This window comes from Eubalaena glacialis, chromosome 1, assembly GCF_028564815.1.
Source record: "Eubalaena glacialis isolate mEubGla1 chromosome 1, mEubGla1.1.hap2.+ XY, whole genome shotgun sequence".
Lineage (NCBI taxonomy): Eukaryota > Metazoa > Chordata > Mammalia > Artiodactyla > Balaenidae > Eubalaena > Eubalaena glacialis.
Window position 1 is genome coordinate 211,317,615 of NC_083716.1, and position 23,854 is coordinate 211,341,468.

The following is a 23,854-nucleotide window of genomic DNA, read 5'->3' on the forward strand; positions in this document are numbered from 1 at the left end:
CTGATTCACTTTGTTATGAAGCAGAAACTAACAAACCATTGTAAAGCAATTATACTCCAATAAAGACGTTAAAAAAAAAAAATTAGACTAGGTCCCTCACCACTGAGGTTTTATTTAAATCCAGTACACCAGCAAGATACTTAGTCATGATTAATTTATATTTATTAATTTATACTTACTGAGTTCCACATAGGAATAGTAAAGTAAAAAGTAATAAACTCAGCATCTAGAAATGCAGAATCAAATAACTGTAAGGGTAATATACCCCCAGAGGGTATTTGTGACTCTACAGCAGTCAGATGACCTTGAATAAGAAGGTCCTTAATGATTGAAATTTGTTCATTACAGAGAACTAGTCAAACCCCTATTGTAGTTTCTGCTGCTTATGAAAAAGGTCCACTAAAGTCACATGGGCATTAAGCTGATAGCAATCCTCTAGGACACTGAAGGGCCAGATAGGGGTTGGTATTTGTCACCACCTCTTACTGACTGAGCTGACTTAGAGATCAAAGATCAAAATGCCTCCTCTAAACTTCCCAGGATCTTGGAGGTACTACCCCGGGAGCAGTCTCCCTGGATTCTATCTGCATATGAGCACTTGTGGAAACAGCCCTGACTACCACCATCAGCAGCCTCATGCTCTATGGGCTGAGAAACAAGATTCAGCCCTGAAAGCAGCTGATCACTGAGTGGGCTGCACTGTTGAGTTTGACGGTAAGAAAATGGCAGAGCCACCTCACTGCTTTCTCCTCTAACCCAAACCTGAAGCCAGAGGTCACAAAACCCAATGTCTTCAGGGGCCAGGCAGACAAAGTAAATGGGTGCAATGGGTGAAGTGTAAGAAACACACAGTTAAACTATGTTAAACTATGTGATTCCACTTCTGATAAGGCATGGATTAAGAGGACGTAACGAGAAGTGTGATGATACACGGCGACTGATGCTCTGCCTTCACACTGGGGAGACTGTGGTGGGGGAGGAGGGACAGTGAGAAATGAGTGACCACAGGGCCATCACTGAAAGGTAGTGATGACTCTTCAGCGCCAGAAAATCACGGCCACGTGGGAATGTGAGCCCACTGTTACTGGATCTTCCGAGTTTTTCAGACAAAGCCAGGAATAGAGATTTCTGTGGCACTTAGCAATTTTAAATGTTAGCAAAACAAACAAAAACTCATGTATTTTTAATCTACCCTTCAGGCAAAATAAAAGTATAAGTTAGACTTGGTACCTGCTTTAAGGACAAGAAACCCTAATCCTAGTTCAGCCTCTAAGTAGGGTGGTCTGATTGTTAAATTATACAAGGCAACAGATAGGTTTCTTGGGCTCATACACCCTTTGGGACCAATAGGATTCAGTGTCCTGCTAAGGGCTACAGATGCCCTCTGTTTCTGAAGGTAAAGTCTTCTAAGGAATGCCAAGTCCCTGGTCACTCCAGGCTTTCCTTCTATCGGCTTTGGGACCACTCCAACTCCCCACGCCACCTCCCAGACCTGCTCTATTCTTAGCATAATTCCTGCAACTGAAGTACAAGGTGCTGCCTGTCAGAAGGCATGAAGGAGACTCCTCCCCCTGATTTCTGGCCCTGTTGAAATGCACTGACTCTTGGCCCATGTCACAGGATGCTGAGCTACTCACCAGCTCCCCCAAATACCACGTCACAGAATCTGTACCACCTGCTCCTCAAATTTCTAACTCCAGAAACCAGAATATATTTCAATGAGGAAAATAAAGCAAAAGACTAACCAAATTACCCATCCCTGACATCTCCTTCACTGAAATATCCAGTCGGTTTGAAATATTTCTCCATATAAATCACACAAATGGTCAGGTTTAATCCTAATGTGTCAAGTGCTGGACAGTTGCATACTGCTTAGTAACTCGGTGGACCTAAAGAGAGGAATACTAACTCGGGCAATTTCCCCGGATTATGGCCATCCACAATGCACCACCTCCAAGTAATAGCCTCACCGCCCTTCAGGGCAAGGTGACTCGTGTGTACCTACTACCACCACACTTTGATAACTCACAAAGGATCCTCTTCACCCCCACTGATATAAGGCTCTTCCTCAAAGGACTGTGGTCAAAGAGTCACCATCCATATAACTTCTTTATTAGTAGCCAGGGTTAGAGAGGCATGAACTTGAGATGGGAGTCGAGAGAAGATATCAAATAAGGAGAAACATCACTGAAATATAATCTGTAGAAGAACAGCTGCTGATTCACATACATTTAGAGGGACTTTGAGGTAATGGGATAGAAATGAAAAAACAGGTTGTGTTTTTAGGTAGCAGAAGAGAGCTCCAAGGGAATGAGAGACAATAGCTTTATGGAATGTACTTCCTCAGCCCTGGGGTGGGAGGTTATCTTTGGGCTCCAGGAGGCATGGGGGGCTTTATTTAGTTCTTCAAGAATGAAGATAAGAGGAAAATAGCCTCTTCAGGAAAAAGGAGAAAAAAAAAAGGAGGAAAAACCTGAATGCTCCTTTATAAGCATCTTAAAGGAGCTCCAAGCCAACTGGCCACCCATGAGATCTGGCCACTCTTGCCCTGCTCTCCAAACAAACAGGCACTACTCCAGAGGAAGGTCTGGTGAGGGAGGTGCCGGCACAGTGATGAGGGGGGCAGGATGTGAAAACCATCGCATTTCCTCCGACGGAGAGCCAGGCCTCTGCAGACATCCTGCACACCCCTCCTGCCAGCCTGCGAACTGCTGGCTGAGCCGGGGAACCCTGAGGCTTTCAGGGCTTTTATCGTATTAGAAGCATTTTTCTCATCATAACCGAGACCTTTAGTAGTGCATTAAAAAGATGGTTAATTTTCTTAAGCTTCCTTTTAAACACAGAAATAGGATTAGAAGGCTAACACGCTCAGATGCAAGCCCATTATTTGATTATGTCTAAACCTAATCCTGCCTTCACCTTGGCCTGCAGAGTCTCCATTTTGGGGTTTATTGGTTGATAATGCCAGGGCTGTCAGATACTATTACTTGCATAGTATCTGCTGCTACGTGCTCTTTCTTCCACTATCAAATGCTGAAGGTTTGAAATTGAATTATAGGATAAGTTCTCAAAGCCTCACCAACTTTTAGACCTTTGTACCTATTTTCAAGGAAGAAAGGATGGTTCAGGCCCCTCAAAGAATGGGAACTCTCTTCAGCAAATTCATTTCTAACAGTGCTTCGAAGGAAAGCCTTATAACTAACTAACCTTCCCTCCATTAAGCAGGCTTTCTATTCGTTCACATTATTAAGGATGAGGAAAAATAGTATTGATGTTAATAAAAAGATCAGAAGCTACAGGTGACCGTTCTCTATCCTATCACTTTTCCTATTATACTAAAATTATCTGTCACATCATCCCCTTGAGGGTAGGAGCTATGTCTTATTGATACCCAGTGACTATCACAGCTCTGGTGCTCATTAACTATTTATGTAACTGACCCAAGAATTCATATCATCTCTTGGTTACATGCAAGGAGGCACACTTATCTAATTGGTTTTCTCCATGGAGAAGTAAAAGGCATTCCCAGGCCTGAGTCTCTGCAAGAGAGGCTTGTGATAAACCCAAGAGCACACGACCAGCCCCCCCTCCCACCCATTTCAGCACCTCCCTTCCCCATCCCAGCAGCTTCTAAGTTTCTTTACCTGTCGCAGTGGTTGCATTTAAAGGGCTTTGCACCTGTGTGTTTCCTGTAGTGCCTTGTGAGCTCATCGCTTCGTGCAAAACGCCACTCACACCCTTCCCATGAGCACTTATAAGGCTTCTCACCTGCAAGAAGAGATGGAATGACCATGGTCAGCAACAGGAACAAAACGGGCACACACCTGATCAGGGTCTGCTACCTATTCTACAGTCTTGGAAAAGGGCTGTGAAATCATTCTTGAAAGACTGCATTTCCTAACACAGTATGTCTTTTTTTTTTTTTTTTTTTTTTTCCAGTCTCCTGGTGTTTTTCTTGTTGTTATTTTATTTTATTTTATTTTTTAACCTTCAAAAGTGGTTTCACAAGATCTTCAAATCTGGAGCTGTCATTTCAGTTCCCAGAGTCAGAGCATTTCCTTCAACTGGTGAGGGATCAATTTTTATTTATTTTCTATTCCCTGGAGCACTTTGACCCCCTCTCCCCGACTCCAAGCAGAAAGGAAATGTGCTATTTTCATCTGAACCACAAATGCTTCTAATTCTATTTTTCTCCAGAACCTACAGTAATTTACCATTTCAGCCCTTTTAGTCTTCTCCCCTCTCTTCCCTCCTACCACAAACTGTAGCCAGGCAGCTGACTGACAAGGCAAAGAGCTCAGGTCTCCCAGAACCCCAGTTCCTTCCAGTAAATGTGAGTGGATGGACAGTCACGAGAAAAGGCTACGATTTGAGAGTAAAACAAAAATCACTTAACGATTCCCGGCATTTATGTAAAATACAGTTGCAAAAGTCCTATGTAAGAAGCTCATCACTTAATGACTCCAGAGCGTTCATATTTGAGTGTGATACACATTATTACAAAATATTTTTAAAGTCAATTTGTAGAGCAAGGGTTCAGCCACGGTGAAGCTGCTTAGAAGCACGAAATTCGAGCTCTGTGCTCAAGTGACCTTTTCGCACAGTAAATACAGATGGAGGAATATGGAAGAGAAAGTACATGACTTTTCCTAAGACCTTTTTTTTTAACCCATCAACGTCTGTCATCAAACATGACAAATATCTACCCTTCCAACTGTATGGTGGGCTGGTTCTAATAAGAAGAAAAATGATCTTTGAAATCATGAGGGTTACTGAGCCCTGTAACTGAGAGGCTGGTTAGCATAGCAGTCAACAGCTCTGAAGCCAACCTTCCTAGGCTCAACTTTTGGTTCCGCCCTTAACTGTCTATCCTTGGGCAAGTTAATCAACATCTCTGTGCCTCTGTTTTCATAGAGATATGTACCTTAAAGGGTTTGGAGAGGATAAATTAATATACATAGGTACTATATATAAATTAGAACAACGCCTGGCATAGGTAAGTATTATAAACCGCCAAACCTGAAATTTCCAGATACACAAGTGCCAAAGTAGTACGGCTGCCCCATTATTTCTCCATTTTTAATAGCTCAACCTTCACTAGGCAGCACTTAAGGAGACATTGCCCAGGTACTATACTTGACCCACTTTCTTCTTTCCACCTTTTTCCTTCCCTTTGAACCTAACTACAAAGCATTCACAATCCTTTATTTGTATCACCTAGAATTGAACCAAACATGATTGAAAATTTCATTTCATTAAATTGGTGCCCTAGTGGGCTGCTGCTCTGTAAAACCCATGGAGGAGAGGAATGAGAAACACAGGCATTTCTTTTCAATCGAACCAAGAGGACATGAAGGACGGCCAGAAGCACAGGAGGAAACCCATTCAGTTTTGGAAACCAGAAAAAAAAAAAAAAAAGAATCACTGAGCGGTGTTAAAAGTTCACCTTCTGGATCCTTAAAGCCACAAGTTTGGAAAAATGCGTCTGCTGCAGAGAAGGTGAAGAGTGGAGGGGTCAAGTCAGCTTTGGAGTTAGCACACCTGGGATCTTATTCATTCGTTGCAGACACCAGGCCTCAGTGTCCTTATCTGTCAAATGGGGGTGAGATGCCTGTGTTTATCGTGAGGCTTACATAAGTTGTTGTGTATAAGGCATTTCCAGAGCCTGGCACAAGGTAAATGTTCAATTAATCTGAACCCCCTTTCCTCTCCGTTCGCCTATATTCTCAGAGGCTGCTGAGGAGACAGGTCTAACTGGCCATCAGTACAAACTTCCAGGGCTCAGGCTCCAGACAGCTGGGTCTGGAGTCACTCTGGGCAAACTAAATGTTGGAAAACAGAGTCTTTTTAAGTTTTAAGTATTTTCTCAGTATACTGATGGAGAATGGACCAGAAAAACTGTGCTCTTTAGATCTGCTCTGAATGAGTGGGATGCTGAAGGGGAAATAAGAGACCCAAGTAGGAGAGAGAAGTGCCTTCTCAGAGAGGCCTGTTGGCATCATTTACTTAATGTTATTGATCACCCACGAGGCTCTGTTACTTCAAGGAAATCTGGCACAAACAACAACAACAAGAAACGGAGAATGAGGCACCAAAGACTTCAGAAATTCAAAATACCCTCCAACCCCAAAGGCCTTCAAATGAAAGTAAAATTGGAGGGTCCTGGAACCTTGGGTACCAAGCATACCCCAAATGCAACAAGGCATCTGGAAATCCCATGACATCCTACAGCAACAAGCAGAGACATCCAGTCCCCAAAATCAATCCCACAATCGAACAGACCCGTCCATCATAGGCAACCACATTCTGAAGGACACAGGAAGGACAGAGAGAAAATGAGGGAGATTAAAGTAGATGTCTTTGGGTATTTTAAAAAAAAATTTCAAAGTGTTTGCTTTTCCCCTTGCTGAATTTTTTTTAGCCAGTTTTGTTCCGTTTTATTCTGACAAATAATATCAAGGATTTAGTTATTTCCCAGAAAATAATGTAGGTGCTCTGTTAATTCCTGGCACAAACCAACCATCCTCTTCCCAGTAGCTATTTCAGTGTCCTTCCAGTGGCTGTGTCCCTTTTGCCACTGCACAGACAGAAACTACAAACAGCTTGACTTAGCTCTGAATCGTGTCACCTAACATTGTTTCCTGCTTGCAGCAGGTGCTATACAGAATAACACTAAGGACAAGACCCTCTGTGCCCTGCTAGTTTAGCCAAGTTATGCTACAGTGATTCATCAAGTTATTTTTCTAGCGCCTGATTAATCGACCTACAAGTTGCCATTTCTGCAAATACTTACTAATAAGAAATTTAAAATAACCAAGAAAGAACTCAGCCAAATGAAGGAGTAGTGCCTGAAACAGGGAGAGTTCAGAAATCAGAGGGACAGGAAAAATACAAAGAATTGGGAATACAATTTCCTATCTAAAGCTCACAAATAGTGTGGTTAGGCTGGCCTAGTTTCTGGGTTCTGTACCCACTTCCACAAACTAATATCTACTCTCAAGTCAGTGAAATTCTTCCGTCAGTACTTTGCATGCCCAAGATTACATCCCCCAGACACCAACACCTGACTGCTGGATCTTGGGGGCAGAACAATCTACACCCACAATGCATTAGTTTTTATCCTAACACCGTACCTGAGGATTTCTGCTCATTTTATGAAAGGCTTGGGTTTCCTTCTTTAGAAAAGAATGGCTTTCTTTATAAAAGAAAACAAAGTCTTTTAGAAAAAAAAGACAGAGGGTGAAAGGGGTGTGGGAGAAAGGAAGGAAGGAAGGAAAGAAGGAAGGAAGGAAGGGAGGGAGGGAGGGAGGGAGGAAGGAAAAGAAAGAGAGTGGGAGATAGAGAAGAAGGGAAGGAGGGAGGGAGGGAGAAAGAAAAGAAAAAGGCAGTTCAGTAATAACTGAGCAGATTCATGCAAAATCAGCTCATCTGCCTCACCCTCCCTTCTCTCCTTGCTCCACTCCAGGTCCTATTCCTGGGTATAAAACAGAAAATGTCATACCCCTGCCCCACGCTACACTTGCGGCACCTAGAATGCCCAGCATTTGGCTCACTGCATCTCAAGAGTGAACAAAAATGTTCAAGAGAGGTCTCTGTGAGACAGGCAGATGGGAGACAGGCTTCAAACATCAGGACTCAAGTCCTGAAGGAGTGTGTGAATGAAGGCAAGCATGTGACAAAGAGGATGTACAGGAGAGCACGACAGTGCCTGCATGGTTCACAGGGCACGCAGTAGAAGACGCTCTTCAGAACCCTCTGAATTTTAGGGGGAACATCAAGAACTACTTTTCCTTTCTGGAAATTATTAACCCCAGGAAACTCATTTCCCTGGGGGAGTATGTGTCACATCAGACGTGATAGTAGGTCTAATCAGGTGTAAATAGATTTATAGCCATATAAGGGCTCTTAAGGAGAGTTAAGGATGCTTGAGAAACAGGACTGACATTTAGCAAGGCTGAATCATGGCACAAATTCATGCTTCCCCACAAAATGGCCTCTGAAATGGAATGTGGTCTAAAGCAGTGTGGCATTTTTTTTTTTTAGTTTCTTACAGAGTAACTCTTCCTACATCACAATCATCACATTTGATTGATCAAAATATATTGTCACCATTACCTTTTGAACATGTACCTCCAATACATGTAGATTTATTCATGAATTATGTACTTCCTAAATGTACTAATGTCCTAATATATTAGGATATTATAAAACATACACTCAATATAGAAATTTAAAAGAATTAGGGTCAATTAAATATAAATAGAAGTTATAAATTTTTCTTCCTGCACTCAAAAAGACTGTGTTGCACAACCCTATTTCGAGACCATTGCCCTACAGGGTAGATGAAAACAGCTTGGCTCCAAGCTCACTGGTCTCTGTGCTTCTATCCTTGGCCCCTACGGTCTATTCTCACTGCAGCAGTCAGAACAACCCTTTGAAAATGTAAATCAGAGCATGTATGTCCCTTACAGGGGACTTCAATCTTTATATTTCCATATAATTGTTTTCTTTAACATCCCCTGGATTTTATTTTATGCATTTAAAAACATTATTCTGCAGAGGGTTCCACAGGCTTCACCAGACTGCCAAAGAAGTTCATGACCCAAAAATGGTTAAGAAGATATTAAAGTATAAATGCTTCAATGGTTTCCTATTGCTTTTGGAATAAAAGTCAAAAGCCTATAAGGTCCTGTAGTATAGAGTCTACATGATCTGCCCCCGCCAACCTGATTCCCCACGCCCTATCTGGCTGCTCCCACCTCAGAGCCTCTGCACTTGCTACCTGGAACACTCTTTTTGCCTCACTTCATTCAGGTCAATGTTCAAATGTCTCCACCTCAGAGAGACCTACCCTCCCCATCCTCTGCTGAACAGCAGATTCTGTCATCTTCTATACACTACTTAGTCGCTCTGAAATTAGACTGCATATTGTTTGTGTGTACTACTGTCTGCTTCCCCTAGGAGAGTATAAGCTTCATGCAGGCATCTCTTTTGTTCATTGTGATACCAACAGCACTAAAGCAGGGCCTGGCTCAATCCTGTAAAAGACACTGCATGAATAAAGCATCCTGATTTGCAACAAAGACCCAGGTACAGCAGAGGGGCAGGACAGCCTGAGTGATTTCAGTCCCTCTCTATGTACTGAACTGGCCTAAGAGTAGAAAATGCTTGCTTGCTTGTTTAAACCTGGCCACGCCCCTGTGACAGGGACTACAATGTGACACTCTACAATGGATTAACTATTCCTGCACCATCAAAGATCACTTCCCACTTCTTCCCTATTTGCCCGAGCCTAAAAAAGGAGTATCCTGAAAATCTTCCTGTAACCTTCATCTCAACCCTGGGATCAGTCTCCTGAGCAACATCCCCTCTGGGAAACCAAGTGCATCATTTTACGGAACTCATTGGTAGAGGTTCTCACTGAAGATGGGTTTGGGAGAGCATAAGTGATACGTCAAACGTACTGCACTATACATTTGCCTTTAAGATATAGATTGTAGCATGAAATACGAACAGGTGTCAGAATCTTGCATTAAAAGTCTCTTGAAAATAAACATTGCTAATGCAAATTTTCTGCATTCATTTCCTGATCTGCAAAATTTCAAGTTCCTAATCCATTTCCTAAGGAGACTAGGACGTTGACGTACCTAGGTTTCTGTTAAAACTAATTCTATCTATTTCTTTTTACCTGTTTAAAAAATGTAGCTACTAGATTTCTGTTATCGGGCATGTTAGGGTCCTAGTCCCCTTAGGACTTGGATTAGGAATTTGAAATTCTGCAGATCAGGAAATGGAAAAGCAAAATGGAAAGGAGAAAGGGTACTCTGTAATGGGTTTATATTGTCACCTAGCACATCTAGAGGAAACCAGCAAAGACCCATCAATTGCTTTCACATCACACTCAGCAACACTAGAGAATTTAAACCACATGGGGAATAAAGACACTGAGAGAGAAAATGTCACAAAGCTTTCTTAACATTGGAAAAAGAGGCTCATCCACCAGAGGGCAGACAGCAGAAGCAAGAAGAACTACAATCCTGCAGCCTGTGGAACAAAAACCACATTCACAGAAAGATAGACAAGATGAAAAGGCAGAAGGCTATGTACCAGATGAAGAAACAAGATAAAACCCCAGAAAAACAACTAAATGAAAGGGAGATAGGCAATCTTCCAGAAAAAGAATTCAGAATAATGATAGTGAAGATGATCCAGGACCTCAGAAAAAGAATGGAGGCAAAGATTGAGAAGATGCAAGAAATGTTTTAAAAAGATCTAGAAGAATTAAAGAACAAACAAAGAGAGATGAACAATACAATAACTGAAATGAAAACTACACGAGAAGGAATCAATAGCAGAATAACTGAGGCAGAAGAACCGATAAGTGACCTGGAAGACAGAATGGTGGAATTCACGGCTGCGGAACAGACAAAAGAAAAAAGAATGAAAAGAAATGAAGACAGCCTAAGAGACCTCTGGGACAACATTAAACGCAACAACATTCACATTATAGGGGTCCCAGAAGGAGAAGAGAGAGACAAAGGACCCGAGAAAATATTTGAAGAGATTATAGTCGAAAACTTCCCTAACATGGAAAAGGAAATAACCAGCCAAGTCCAGGAAGCGCAGAGAGTCCCATACAGGATAAACCCAAGGAGAAACATGCCGAGACACATAGTAATCAAATTGGCAAAAATTAAAGACAAAGAAAAATTATTGAAAGCAGCAAGGGAAAAATGACAAATAACATACAAGGGAACTCCCACAAGGTGAAAAGCTGATTTCTCAGCAGAAACTCTACAAGCCAGAAGGGGGTGGCATGATATACTTAAAGTAATGAAAGGGAAGAACCTACAACCAAGATTACTCTACCCAGCAAGGATCTCATTCAGATTTGATGGAGAAATCAAAAGCTTTACAGACAAGCAAAAGCTAAGAGAATTCAGCACCACCAAACCAGCTCTACAACAAATGCTAAAGGAACTTCTCCAAGTGGGAAACACAAGAGAAGAAAAGGACCTACAAAAACAAACCCAAAACAATTAAGAAAATGGTAATAGGAACATACATATCGATAATTACCTTAAACGTGAATGGATTAAACGTTCCAACCAAAAGACACAGGCTTGCTTAATGGATACAAAAACAAGACCCATGTATATGCTGTCTACAAGAGACCCACTTCAGACCTAGGGAAACATACAGACTGAAAGTGAGGGGATGGAAAAAGATATTCCATGCAAATGGAAATCAAAAGAAAGCTGGAGTAGCTATACTCATATCAGATAAAATAGACTTTAAAATAAAGAATGTTAAAAGAGACAAGGAAGGACACTACATAATGATCAAGGGATCAATCCAAGAAGAAGATATAACAATTACAAATATATATGCACCCAACATAGGAGCACCTCAATACATAAAGCAACAGCTAACAGCTATAAAAGAGGAAATCGACAGTAACACAATAATAGGGGGGACTTTAACGTCTCACTTACACCAATGGACAGATCATCCAAACAGAAAATTACTAAGGAGACACAAGCTTTAAATGACACAATAGACCAGATAGATTTAATTGATATTTATAGGACATTCCAACCAAAAACAGCAGATTACACTTTCTTCTCAAGTGTGCACAGAAGATTCTCCAGGATAGATCACATCTTGGGTCACAAATCAAGCCTCAGTAAATTTAAGAAAATTGAAATCATGTCAAGCATCTTTTCTGACCACAATGCTATGAGATTAGAAATCAATTGCAGGGGAAAAAAACGTAAAAAACACAAAACACATGGAGGCTAAACAATACGTTACTAAATAACCAAGAGATCACTGAAGAAATCAAAGAGGAAATCAAAAAATACCTAGAGACAAATGACAATGAAAACACGACAATCCAAAACCTATGGGAGGGGCTTCCCTGGTGGTGCAGTGGTTGAGAATCTGCCTGCTGATGCAGGAGACATGGGTTCGAGCCCTGGTCTGGGAAGATCCCACATGCCGCGGAGCAACTAGGCCCATGAGCCACAACTACTGAGCCTGCGCATCTGGAGCCTGTGCTCCGCAACAAGAGAGGCCGCGACAGTGAAAGGCCCGCGCACCGCGATGAAGAGTGGCCCCCGCTTGCCACAACTAGAGAAAGCCCTCGCATAGAAACGAAGATCCAACACAGCCAAAAAAATTAAATAAATAAATAAATAAATAAGTCAGGAGCTCTTTAAAAAAAAAAAAAAAAAGATAACGTCCCAAAACCTATGGGATGCAGCAAAAGCAGTTCTAAGAAGGAAGTTTATAGCTATACAAGCCTACCTCAAGAAACAAGAAAAATCTCAAATAAACAATCTAACGTTACACCTAAGGGAACTAGAGAAAGAAGAACAAACAAAAATTGGAATTGGAATTTTCAGAGCAGAAATAAATGAAATAGAAACAAAGAAAATAATAGCAAAGATCAATAAAACTAAAAGCTGGTTCTTTGAGAAGATAAACAAAACTGATAAACCATTAGCCAGACTCATCAAGAAAAAGAGGGAGAGGACTCAAATCAATAAAATTAGAAATGAAAAAGGAGAAGTTACAACAGACACCGCAGAAATACAAAGCATCCTAAGAGACTACTACAAGCAACTCTATGCCAATAAAATGGACAACCTGGAAGAAATGGACAAATTCTTAGAAAGGTATAACCTTCCAAGATTGAACCAGGAAGAAACAGAAAATATGAACAGACTAATCACAAGTAATGAAATTGAAACTGTGATTAAAAATCTTCCAACAAACAAAAGTCCAGTACCACATGGCTTCAGAGGTGAATTCTATCAAACACTTACAGAAGAGCTAACACCCATCCTTCTCAAACTCTTCCAAAAAATTGCAGAGGAAGTAAAACTCCCAAACTCATTCTATGAGGCCACCATCACCCTGATACCAAAACCAGACAAAGATACTACAAAAAAAGAAAATTACAGACGAATATCACTGATGAATAGAGATGCAAAAATCCTCAACAAAATACTAGCAAACAGAGTCCAACAACACATTAAAAGGATCATACACCATGATCAAGTGGGATTTACCCCAGAGATGCAAGGATTCTTCAATATATGCAAATCAATCAATGTGATACACCATATTAACAAATTGAAGAATAAAAACCATATGATCATCTCAATAGATGCAGAAAAAGCTTTTGACAAAATTCAACACCATTTATGATAAAACCTCTCCAGAAAGTGGGTATAGAGGGAAACTACTTCAACATAATAAAGGCCATATATGACAAACCCACAGCAAAAATCATTCTCAATGGTGAAAAACTGAAAGCATTTCCTCTAAGATCAGGAATGAGACAAGGATGTCCACTCTCACCACTATTATTCAACATAGTTTTGGAAGTCCTAGCCATGGCAATCAGAGAAGAAAAAGAAATAAAAGGAATCCAAATCAGAAAAGAAGAAGTAAAACTGCCACTGTTTGCAGATGACATGATACTATACATAGAGAATCCTAAAGATGCCACCAGAAAACTACTAGAGCTAATCAATGAATTTGGTAAAGTAGCAGGATACAAAACTAATGCACAGAAATCTCTTGCATTCCTATACACTAATGATGAAAAATCTGAAAGAGAAATTAAGAAAACACTCCCATTTACCACTGCAACAAAAAGAATAAAATACCTAGGAATAAACCTACCTAGGGAGACAAAAGACCTGTATGCAGAAAACTGTAAGACACTGATGAAAGAAATTAAAGATGATACCAACAGATGGAGAGATATACCATGTTCTTGGATGGAAGAAACAATATTGTGAAAATGACTATACTACCCAAAGCAATCTACAGATTCAATGCAATCCCTATCAAATTACCAATGGCATTTTTTACAGAACTAGAACAAAAAATCTTAAAATTTGTATGGAGACACAAAAGACCTCAAATAGCCAAAGCAGTCTTGAGGGAAAAAAACGGAGCTGGAGGAATCAGACTCCCTGACTTCACACTATACTACAAAGCTACAGTAATCAAGACAATATGGTACTGGCACAAAAACAGAAATATAGATCAATGGAACAGAATAGAAAGCCCAGAGATAAACCCATGCACCTATGGTCAACTAATCTATGACAAAGGAGGCAAGGATATACAATGGAGAAAAGACAGTCTCTTCAATAAGTGGTGCTGGGAAAACTGGACAGCTACATGTAAAAGAATGAAATTAGAATACTCCCTAACACCATACACAAAAATAAACTCAAAATGGATTAGAGACCCAAATGTAAGACCAGGCACTATAAAACTCTTAGAGGAAAACATAAGAAGAACACTCTTTGACATAAATCACAGCAAGATCTTTTTTGATCCACCTCCTAGAGTACTGGAAATAAAAGCAAAAATAAACAAATGGGACCTAATGAAACTTAAAAGCTTTTGCACAGCAAAGGAAACCATAAACAAGACAAAAAGACAACCCTCAAAATGGGAGAAAATATTTGCAAATGAATCATCGGACAAAGGATTAATCTCCAAAATATATAAACAGCTCATGCAGTTCAATATTAAAAAGACAAACAACCCAATCAAAAAATGGGCAGAATACCTAAACAGACATTTCTCCATAGAAGACATACAGATGGCCAAGAAGCACATGAAAGGCTGCTCAACATCACTAATTACTAGAGAAATGCAAATCAAAACTACGAGGTATCACCTCACACCAGTTAGAATGGGCATCATCAGAAAATCTACAAACAACAAATACTGGAGAGGGTGTGGAGAAAAGGAAACCCTCTTGCACTGTTGGTGGGAATGTAAATTGATACAGCCACTATGGAGAACAGTATGGAGGTTCCTTAAAAAACTAAAAATAGAATTACCATATGACCCAGCAATCCCACTACTGGGCATATACCCAGAGAAAACCATAATTCAAAAAGACACATGCACCCCAATGTTCACCGCAGCACTATTTACAATAGCCAGGTCATGGAAGCAACCTAAATGCCCATTGACAGATGAATGGATAAAGAAGATGTGGTACATATATACAGTGGAATATTACTCAGCCATAAAAAGGAACGAAACTGGGTCATTTGTAGAGACGTGGATGCATCTAGAGACTGTCATACAGAGTGAAGTAAGTCAGAAAGAGAAAAACAAATATCGTATATTAACGCATATATGTGGAACCTAGAAAATGGTACAGATGAACCGGTTTGCAGAGCAGAAATTGAGACACAGAAGTAGAGAACAAACGTATGGACACCAAGGGGGGAAAGCGGCGGGGGGTGGTGGTGGTGCTGGGATGAACTGGGAGACTGGGATTGACATGTATACACTCATGTGTATAAAATGGATGACTAATAAGAAAATAAATAAATAAATAAATAAACATTAAAAAAAAAATTGGAAAAAGAGTAACCAGTAAACATCACTCCATAGCTTGGCAATCCCTTCTCAGTGTGTATGTGCTACAACTAAAAAATACTCCACGTTATTAACTCTGCTTTGGAAAACTGTCTCAGAGTTCCTCTTAGATTCCAGCTGAATTTTAAATATTTTTTTTTCCAAGGTTTTTAGATTAGGGGAGTGATGGAAAAATGAGACAAGGACTTTATTTTCCAGAATTTCAAAAGCATTTATAACTATTACATAAAATAAAATATGTACTCATTTATTTATGCTCCATGTTGATTTTTTTCATTCATCCATTTACTTGCTCACCCAAAAGCCAACTAGTTGCTAGGGCCTGAGTTACTGAATTATGCAAAGCACCAGACACTTTACAGACCATACAAACATTTACTCTATTTTTTTTTAATTTTTAAAACAACTAATAAAATAATAACTGGCCTAGGTTAGGTTAGCTCCTCATTGCCTGGATCACCACCTTAAAACGGTTGTTTAAAAATTTATAAATTAAAATTTAAACCTTATATCCTTAATGAGGTATAGTTCCTACTTCAGAATATGGAGAGAGGTGAGAAAGGATTTTGACTTAATCCCACAGCTGTCAACAACTGCAGTGTCCAATACAGTAGTCACAAACCACATGTGGCTGTGAGCACTTGAAATGTGGCTAAGGCAACTAAAGAACGGAACTTCCAATTTAATTTAATGTAAATTAAAATTTGAAAACTGAAGCAATATAAAGAATATTTTATATTCTTCTTTTGGTAGGACTGTATTTAACTTTAACCATTGAAAATTTAGCATATGGATTTAGGCATGCAATAAGTATAGAATACACTAGATATGGAAGACTTATTAATAAAAAGAATACGTAAAATATAGCTCAATAATTTTTTCATACTGATTTATGTTGAAAATATATTTTGGATATATTGGTTTAGATAAAATATATTATTAAAATTACTATTACTTATTTCTATTTACTTTTTTAAAAATGTGGTTACTAGAAAATTTTAAATCACATATATGGCTTGCATATATTTCTCTTTTAGACAGCACTAGTTTAAAATATAGCTTCTATGTAGAATTCCCACCATTAATTCAAGTGTAAGGGCTCATCCTTTCTAAACTCTTACCAATGCCCAGCCCAAAAAGCTATGTTACCACCCTGCTATCCAGATTCACAAACCCTAACACACATCATCCAAAACAACTCATCTCTGTCTGCAGGTAAGGAGGCAAAGTCAAATACTGATGCTTCTGGTCTAACTCAGTGATAGTGAAAATACCATCAGCCTCTTCAGTGTGACAACCTGGATTCAGCCAACATTAATTGTTGGTTCTAATATGCACCGAGCAATGACAGTGCTAGAGATTAAAGCAAAAGTAAATGGTCTCGGCACTAAAGGAGTTCCCAGGTGGGGAAGCCCCATGCGTGAACACAAACAACACAAGCCCAATGCATCTGATCAATGTGTGTGCGTGGATGTGTGGAGGAGGCCATCCTTAGACTCTGTAGGGCCCTCAGGGTAGGCTTCCCTCAATGCCTCGATGAAACTTGAATCATTGGTCTGGTGGAGAGAAAAAGGACTAGTCATCCAAAAACAGATTCTTTTAGTTCTGGCTTTGCCACATACTAGCAATATAGCCTTGTAGAGTCAGTTAACTTCTTCTGGATTTACTGTTCTTAACCGCGTAGAAAATAAATTTTAAAACATCTTCCTGCTTCTTTTGTAGTTATGAAGATTCAATGGAACCTAGTACATAAAAGTGGTCAATTACGAAGTCCCAAATGGATAAAGGGTGTATTGACAATGATGGTGATATCAAAATGGAGTTTGCAGGTGTGCAGGAAGCCAGAGAAGACTATGGGAACAGAGACCTCAGTCACCTCTGTATGCAGGGCAAGGGCACAAGGGCTTCTCCATGAAACTGAAACTGGAGCCCAAGCATCGCACTGAATCACTTCTCAGACCCATCTAGCTTTGTGAAACACAGCCTGGAAATACACAGGATTAAACAAGTCTTTGGGGACATATTCCATTTTTAATGACTGTTAACTTTTTCTAAAATGTTCTTTTGGAGGTGAACTGTTAGATTCTTGGTGAATTTGTTTGAAACGCTGAAGGAAGACTGGATTGGTCATGAAAACGGGCAACCATCACAGATGCTGGAACAAGTATAGCTCTCAGCAATTATAGAGTTTTTGCAAATGTGCAACCTGTGAGTCCAATACATTTGTTTTTAGATACCACAGCATGTGTCCCATAAGGCTAGGGGTATCATAATATTCTCAAAGTCAAACTGATTTTTTATTTTATCAAAATGTATACAGCATTCTAATATTTTCAGTAAGTTACAATTAATTCCCTTCCCCCAGCAAAACAAAAACAAAATCCCACAACTCTTAAGAGAGTAATTCTCAAAAGACTGTAAACTCACTTAAAAATTCAACACTCATACCTGAAGTTATATGTTGTCAAGCTGTAAAATAGGTAAGTATGACCATTCAGGGAACTAAATGTTTTTCTGGCACCATGGTTAATTTTTTCTTACTTTGCTTTGATTCTTACTGGCTTCTTTTTGTTGCTGTTGTCCAATATTAATTTTAAAAATTATTTTTATCAGCTTTTTAAGGATAAATTCAAGGAAAGTTTAATATCAATTTGGAAATTTAAGTACATTTTGGTGATTACCAAAGTTACAATAAAAGTTAAAAGCTAGATAGAAATTAAATTTGAAGAAAAAAATTGTCAAAACATTTGTCTCTTTTCCTGTCACAATAACTACACCATGTGAATTTATTTGAAACTAATTTGTAGGGCATTTCCTCCATTTAGCAATCAAGATATTACTCTGTAAGCCAGGTCTCCACAATTCAATGTGATGTATTTAGGTAAGAATTTGATTAAGAACTATGAATTTCAAACCCATGGCCAATCTTTGATTTTTGCATTCAAATGTAAATATAGCATGATTGCAAAGGATACATGCAGGAACAGTCTATTACTATTACAACCATGCCCAAACTATTAATTTTTGAATCATTTAAAAAAATTTAATTTTAAAAATGAAGAGGAAAAAAATGTAACTTTAGCCCCAACCAACATGTTCCAAGCTTAGTTGATATGAAAAGTATCACCAAGCCACTGTGAAAGTAATAATATCTCTAATGCAGGAGTGTGCCCTTCAGAAGCAAACCAACATAGAACAGGAACCCTTCCCCCCAGAGGTCCAATGAATTTCAGAGGCTGGCAACGCAGGTGTACAACTTCAAGTGAGTATTGGCAGGAATTTCTTCTTCTAGCATGAAGGGAGGTAGTAAGAAAAAGAATAATGGGTAGCACAGAGCTTTGAATGAGAGTAGGCCTGATACCTACTGGTGAGGATTTGGGAGAACCTGAGGGCAGTGGGAGAGGATTGTGTATCTGGGATTTATGAAAAAAAGAGGGGCATGGAGGTCCAGTACCAGTGTCTCAGGAGGGGAGGCTAAAACAAATCTCACCGGATCCAGGACACATGGTAGTCATCAACTGGCACATATCACATTAGTAGATGATGCCTAATTTATTGTCTTAGATACACTGAATTTTCCTTTTTTGCTAACTAAAAATTGGATAATATAAGCTTGAAACACATATATTAGGGTACAGAGTTAATTTTCTGCTACATATGTGATATATATGAAAAGAGATGGACCGGTGGTATAGAAAACCATAAGACTGGATAATCCAAAAACCATGTTAGATCTGATTTTGGAAATTATCAAATGACTAGTGTCAGCATCCTGAATTTGTTCTGATTCAGCTAACGCAATGATTAATTGTTATTCCCTGATCATACAAATGCAGACGGTACAGAAGTGGTCTAAGCAAATCAATACTGGATAAGGTAATTTGTCTTAAATTAAAAAACAAAAAGGTAACTTTATCAATCCTCAAAAAGCCCAAATTGTATCATTTACATACAGATGATGGAGATATGGGCCCTCACCTGGACCAGCTACCATTCAAGTTGAATAGATATGGATCCAATTACCTAGAGATTTCGAGTCAAGATTTAAAACATCAATTTGTCTATATAACTTAACTCTCCCAAGATTAACCCCCTTTTTTCCCAGAGACTGAATTTCCCCATTAGCTAAACCATCCCACATATGTACCTGCCCAAGTATGAAGTTTAAGGAAAAAAAACTCAAAAGGAAAATATTAGTCTCTTATTTTGACAAATGATAACTTACACAAGATGCTCTTCAAATACCACTGCCTATGTACTTTGGAAAAGATGTCCACAAAACCGTCTCGCTTTTTTTCCTACCCTTATCTATCCACTACTCCTTCCACAAACCCCTCACTCTCCAACATTCCCAAGCAGCCCTCCCCAGCCCTTCCTGCTTACGGGGATGTCCTCAACTCAAGATGTGTCTGTCTTCTACATGTCACCCCAGCCCAAAGTATTTCTCCTCCTCAGAAAACTATAGTTTTGTCTGAGTTTTCACTCTTTGGCCACTTGTTTGCTATTTCCTATAGATATTTATCTTTTTATGCCTTGATCTTTTGCCCTGCCTGAGTATCCAATGTGTCTAGGAACAGAGCTAGATGCTTTCTCGCTTGCCTCTTTGTCATCTCCCACTGTCGAGTACCAGCTCAGGCATTCTCAGTGCATATAGTGCACTCAGAATGACACTTACTAAGGAACAGATCAGTGATCAATCAGAAATCAACAGTAACATCCTGCCTTCCAGATTCATAAATCCTAACATGCATTGTTTCCGACACACCTCATCTCTGTCTACAAGTGAGCAGGCAAAGTCAGATACAAAGACTTCTGGTCTAACTCACTGATGGTGAAAATACCATCAGCCTCTTCAGTGTGACAACCTAGATTCAACCAACATTACTTGTTGGTTCTTATAGGCACCAAGCAATGACAGTGCCGGAGAGAAAAGCAAAAAAGTAAAGGGTCTCTGTTCTAGAGGGGTTTCCAGGTGGGGAAGCCCCACGCGTGCACACAAACAACAAAAGCCCGATGTGTCTGATCAGTGCGTGTGCGTGGATGTCTGGAGAAGGCCATCCCTAGACTCTGTAGGACCCTCAGCGTAGGCATCCCAGAAGAGAGAAGCCTCACTGAAACTTGAAGGATGCCAGGGACAAGGGTAGTGGGCATTTCAGGGAGAAGGAACAGCAGGTGCAAAGGGCCATAGATGAGGAACAGGGGGGTGTCACAGCTGAGGTGAAGGGGGAGCATATGAAGAGGAATTTCAAGAATGGACTGGAAAGAAGTAAGAACCACACCCTTAGGGGCCTTGATGACAAGCCACCCCCCTCTCAGGAGACTGATTTCCTTGAAGTGAGAGTTCACGTCTTTACATAGCTGTATCATCAGAGCCTAGCCTAATGTGTGGCACCAGTACCTCACAAAGCATATCCTCTGGGAAGCGATTCTAGACCAACTCTGGTAGAACTGGATGCCCCTTCCTCTCTGATCCTATAACTTCTTCAGGAGAGTCTTATCTTACTGCTTGAGTGATTTGTTTACATGCTGTCGCCTCACAAAACCAACTGGTCCCTGCAAGGGCAGAGGCCAGGTTTATTTACCTTAGTATTTCCAAGACTTATTTAGAACAGTGGAGACATTTCAAAGACTGTCAATTAACTTGATCGAACAAACATGCATCTATGACTAGTCCTTAGTTCAAACCTTCCTTCAAGCACTGTAGCTTAGATCCTCCTACAACCTCCTTCTGCTGCTTTGTAATAGGAATTAGGAAGAAAACACAATGATTGAAGCCACGCATGGAGTCTACATTAACACACACACACATACACACACACACACACACAAACCACCTCCCCTCCAAATCTGCAAACAATTCAGCACAAACATGTTGACACCCACATATGTAAAAACATCCCCACACAATCTGTCAGACTATATACCTCTAACCTCAAACAGCCTTAATTTTGTCTGTGCTAAACCCACAGCTACAAAATACTTTTCTCTTCATTCTTCTACTAAATTTTCACCTTGGGATGAAAATGTCAGTGCTGTGTGACTTGATATTTTGGAAAGAAAAAAGTGCAAGAACATTAAGATGTGGTTAATTTGACCCTATAGGCTTACTTTCTCAAAGTTATTCATTTCCCAGTCACTTCATATTATGCCAATAATGCAATATTCTCATAAAATGCAAAATGTAAATTAAATTTCCATTCAGAACTTCTGGAATACCACAGGAAGCTAGTTTTCCTGCAGTTATTTTGACTGTGCAATGTGCCACAAACTAAAATGCACTAGGATTTTTTTTCTTACCATATTATACTTTTAGAATTTCTGAACTAAAGTGCTTCATGTTTAAATGTCTTAAAAAGAGGCTATTCTTAAGACTCAGAGCAGAGCAGCAACAGCCAGTTGTCCTTCTATACTCATTCTCCCTTTTTCTATTATAAGAGAATCCCCAGATTTTAGCCATGCTCATTGCCACCTAGAATGAGAATTCTACTTCCTAGCTCCTTTGCAGTTGTATATGGACATATAACTAACTTCTGGTTGATGAGATGTGAGTGGAAGTGACAAGTGCAATTCCAAGCTGTACTTTTAAAGGTTGGGACATCCTCTCCCCTTCCCACTTTCAAAATAGTTGCATGAAAACTAGGTTGCTATAAAGCAGGCCTGGGAGTAGCCATCTTGAATTGCACGGACATGGGCGATCCCTTAAGGACAGAAACCCTTGGGATGGGGGAGGGACAAACAGGACAGAAGGAGTCTGGGCTTTTGAAAACTTCTCAGAGCACACTTGCCTCAGAGCCTGGACTTTTATGTGAAAGAGAAAAAAAATCTTCCATCTTCTTTTAAGCCTCTGTTAGCTTGGGTCTCTGTCACAAATAGCTTCATTTATGTTCTTATTAATTCAAAGGGTAAACAGAAAGCAATGAATGAAAATGATACATGCCCAAATGGAAAATTTGCAGTAAAAGCATTATTTCACATCTCAATCTCACTTTTTGCTTTATTCAGAAAGGTTGCCAGAACTTCTGGAAATGGAGTATCATGTTTGCAAGTATAGTTCAGTGGAAAATACATACGCGCACGCACACACACACACATACACACACACACAACTCACAATCAGGAGACCTGGGTTCTAGTGTTTACTCTTACTACTTACTATTTGGTCTTAGAAAGTTACATACTCTTTGAGTCTCACTTTCCTCCTCTGCAAAATGGGGCTAACCTCTTTTTTTTTAAATTAACATCTTTATTGAAGTATAATTGCTTTAAAATGTTGTGTTAGTTTCTGCTGTGTAACAAAGTTAATCAGTTATATGTATACATATATCTCCATATCCCCTCCCTCTCACCCTCCCTATCCCACCCTATCCCACCCCTCTAGGTGGTCACAAAGTACAGAGCTGATCTCCCTGTGCTATACAGCTGCTTCCCACTAGCTATCTATTTTACATTTGGTAGTGAATATATGTCAATGCTACTCTTTCACTTCGTCCCAGCTTACCCTTCCCCCTCGCCGTGTCCTCAAGTCCATTCTCTACCTCTGTGTCTTTATTCCTGTCCTGCCCCTAGGTTCTTCAGAACCCTTTTTTTTTAGATTCCATATATATGTGTTAGCATACGGTATTTGTTTTTCTCTTTCTGACTTACTTCACTCTGTATGACAGACTCTAGGTCCATCCACCTCACTACAAATAACTCAATTTTGTTTTTTTTATGGCTGAGTAATATTCTATTGTATATATGTGCCACATCTTCTTTATCCATTCATCCAATGATGGACACTTAGGTTGCTTCCATGTCCTGGCTATTGTAAATAGTGCTGCAATGAACATTGTGGTACATGTCTCTTTTTGCATTATGGTTTTCTCAGGGTATATGCCCAGTAGTGGGATTGCTGGGTCATACGGTAGTTCTGTTTTTAGTTTTTTAAGGAACCTCCATACTGTTCTCCATAGTGGCTGTATCAATTTACATTCCCACCAACAGTGAAGGAGGGTTCCCTTTTCTCCAAACCCTCTCCAGCATTTATTATTTGTAGATTTTTTGATGATGGCCATTCTGACCACTGTGAGGTGATACCTCATTGTGGTTTTGATTTGCAGTTCTCTAATGATTAGTGATGCTGAGAATCCTTTCATGTGTTTGTTGGCAATCTGTATATCTTCTTTGGAGAAATGTCTATTTGGGTCTTCCGTGCATTTCTGGATTGGGTTGTTTATATTGAGCTGCATGAGCTGATTGTATATTTTGGAGATTAATCCTTTGTCAGTTGCATCGTTTGCAAATATTTTCTCCCATTCTGAGGGTTGCCTTTTTGTCTTATGGTTTCCTTTGCTGTGCAAAAGCTTTTAAGTTTCATTAGGTCCCATTTGTTTATTTTTGTCTTTATTTCCATGTCTCTAGGAGGTGCGTCAAAAAGGATCTTGCTGTG

The 23,854-nt window shown here is 39.7% G+C and overlaps 1 protein-coding gene across 2 annotated transcripts in view; it reads right to left on the reverse strand.

The window, feature by feature from the left end:
• The window catches only part of KLF7 (KLF transcription factor 7), a 111,082-nt gene that overhangs the window by 14,283 nt on the left and 72,945 nt on the right, over positions 1-23,854 (reverse strand). For both annotated transcript variants that reach the window (XM_061186788.1, XM_061186779.1), the window contains one exon: positions 3,645-3,768. In XM_061186788.1, the coding sequence (XP_061042771.1) occupies positions 3,645-3,768 (124 nt within the window). The remainder of the gene's footprint in view (positions 1-3,644; positions 3,769-23,854) is intronic.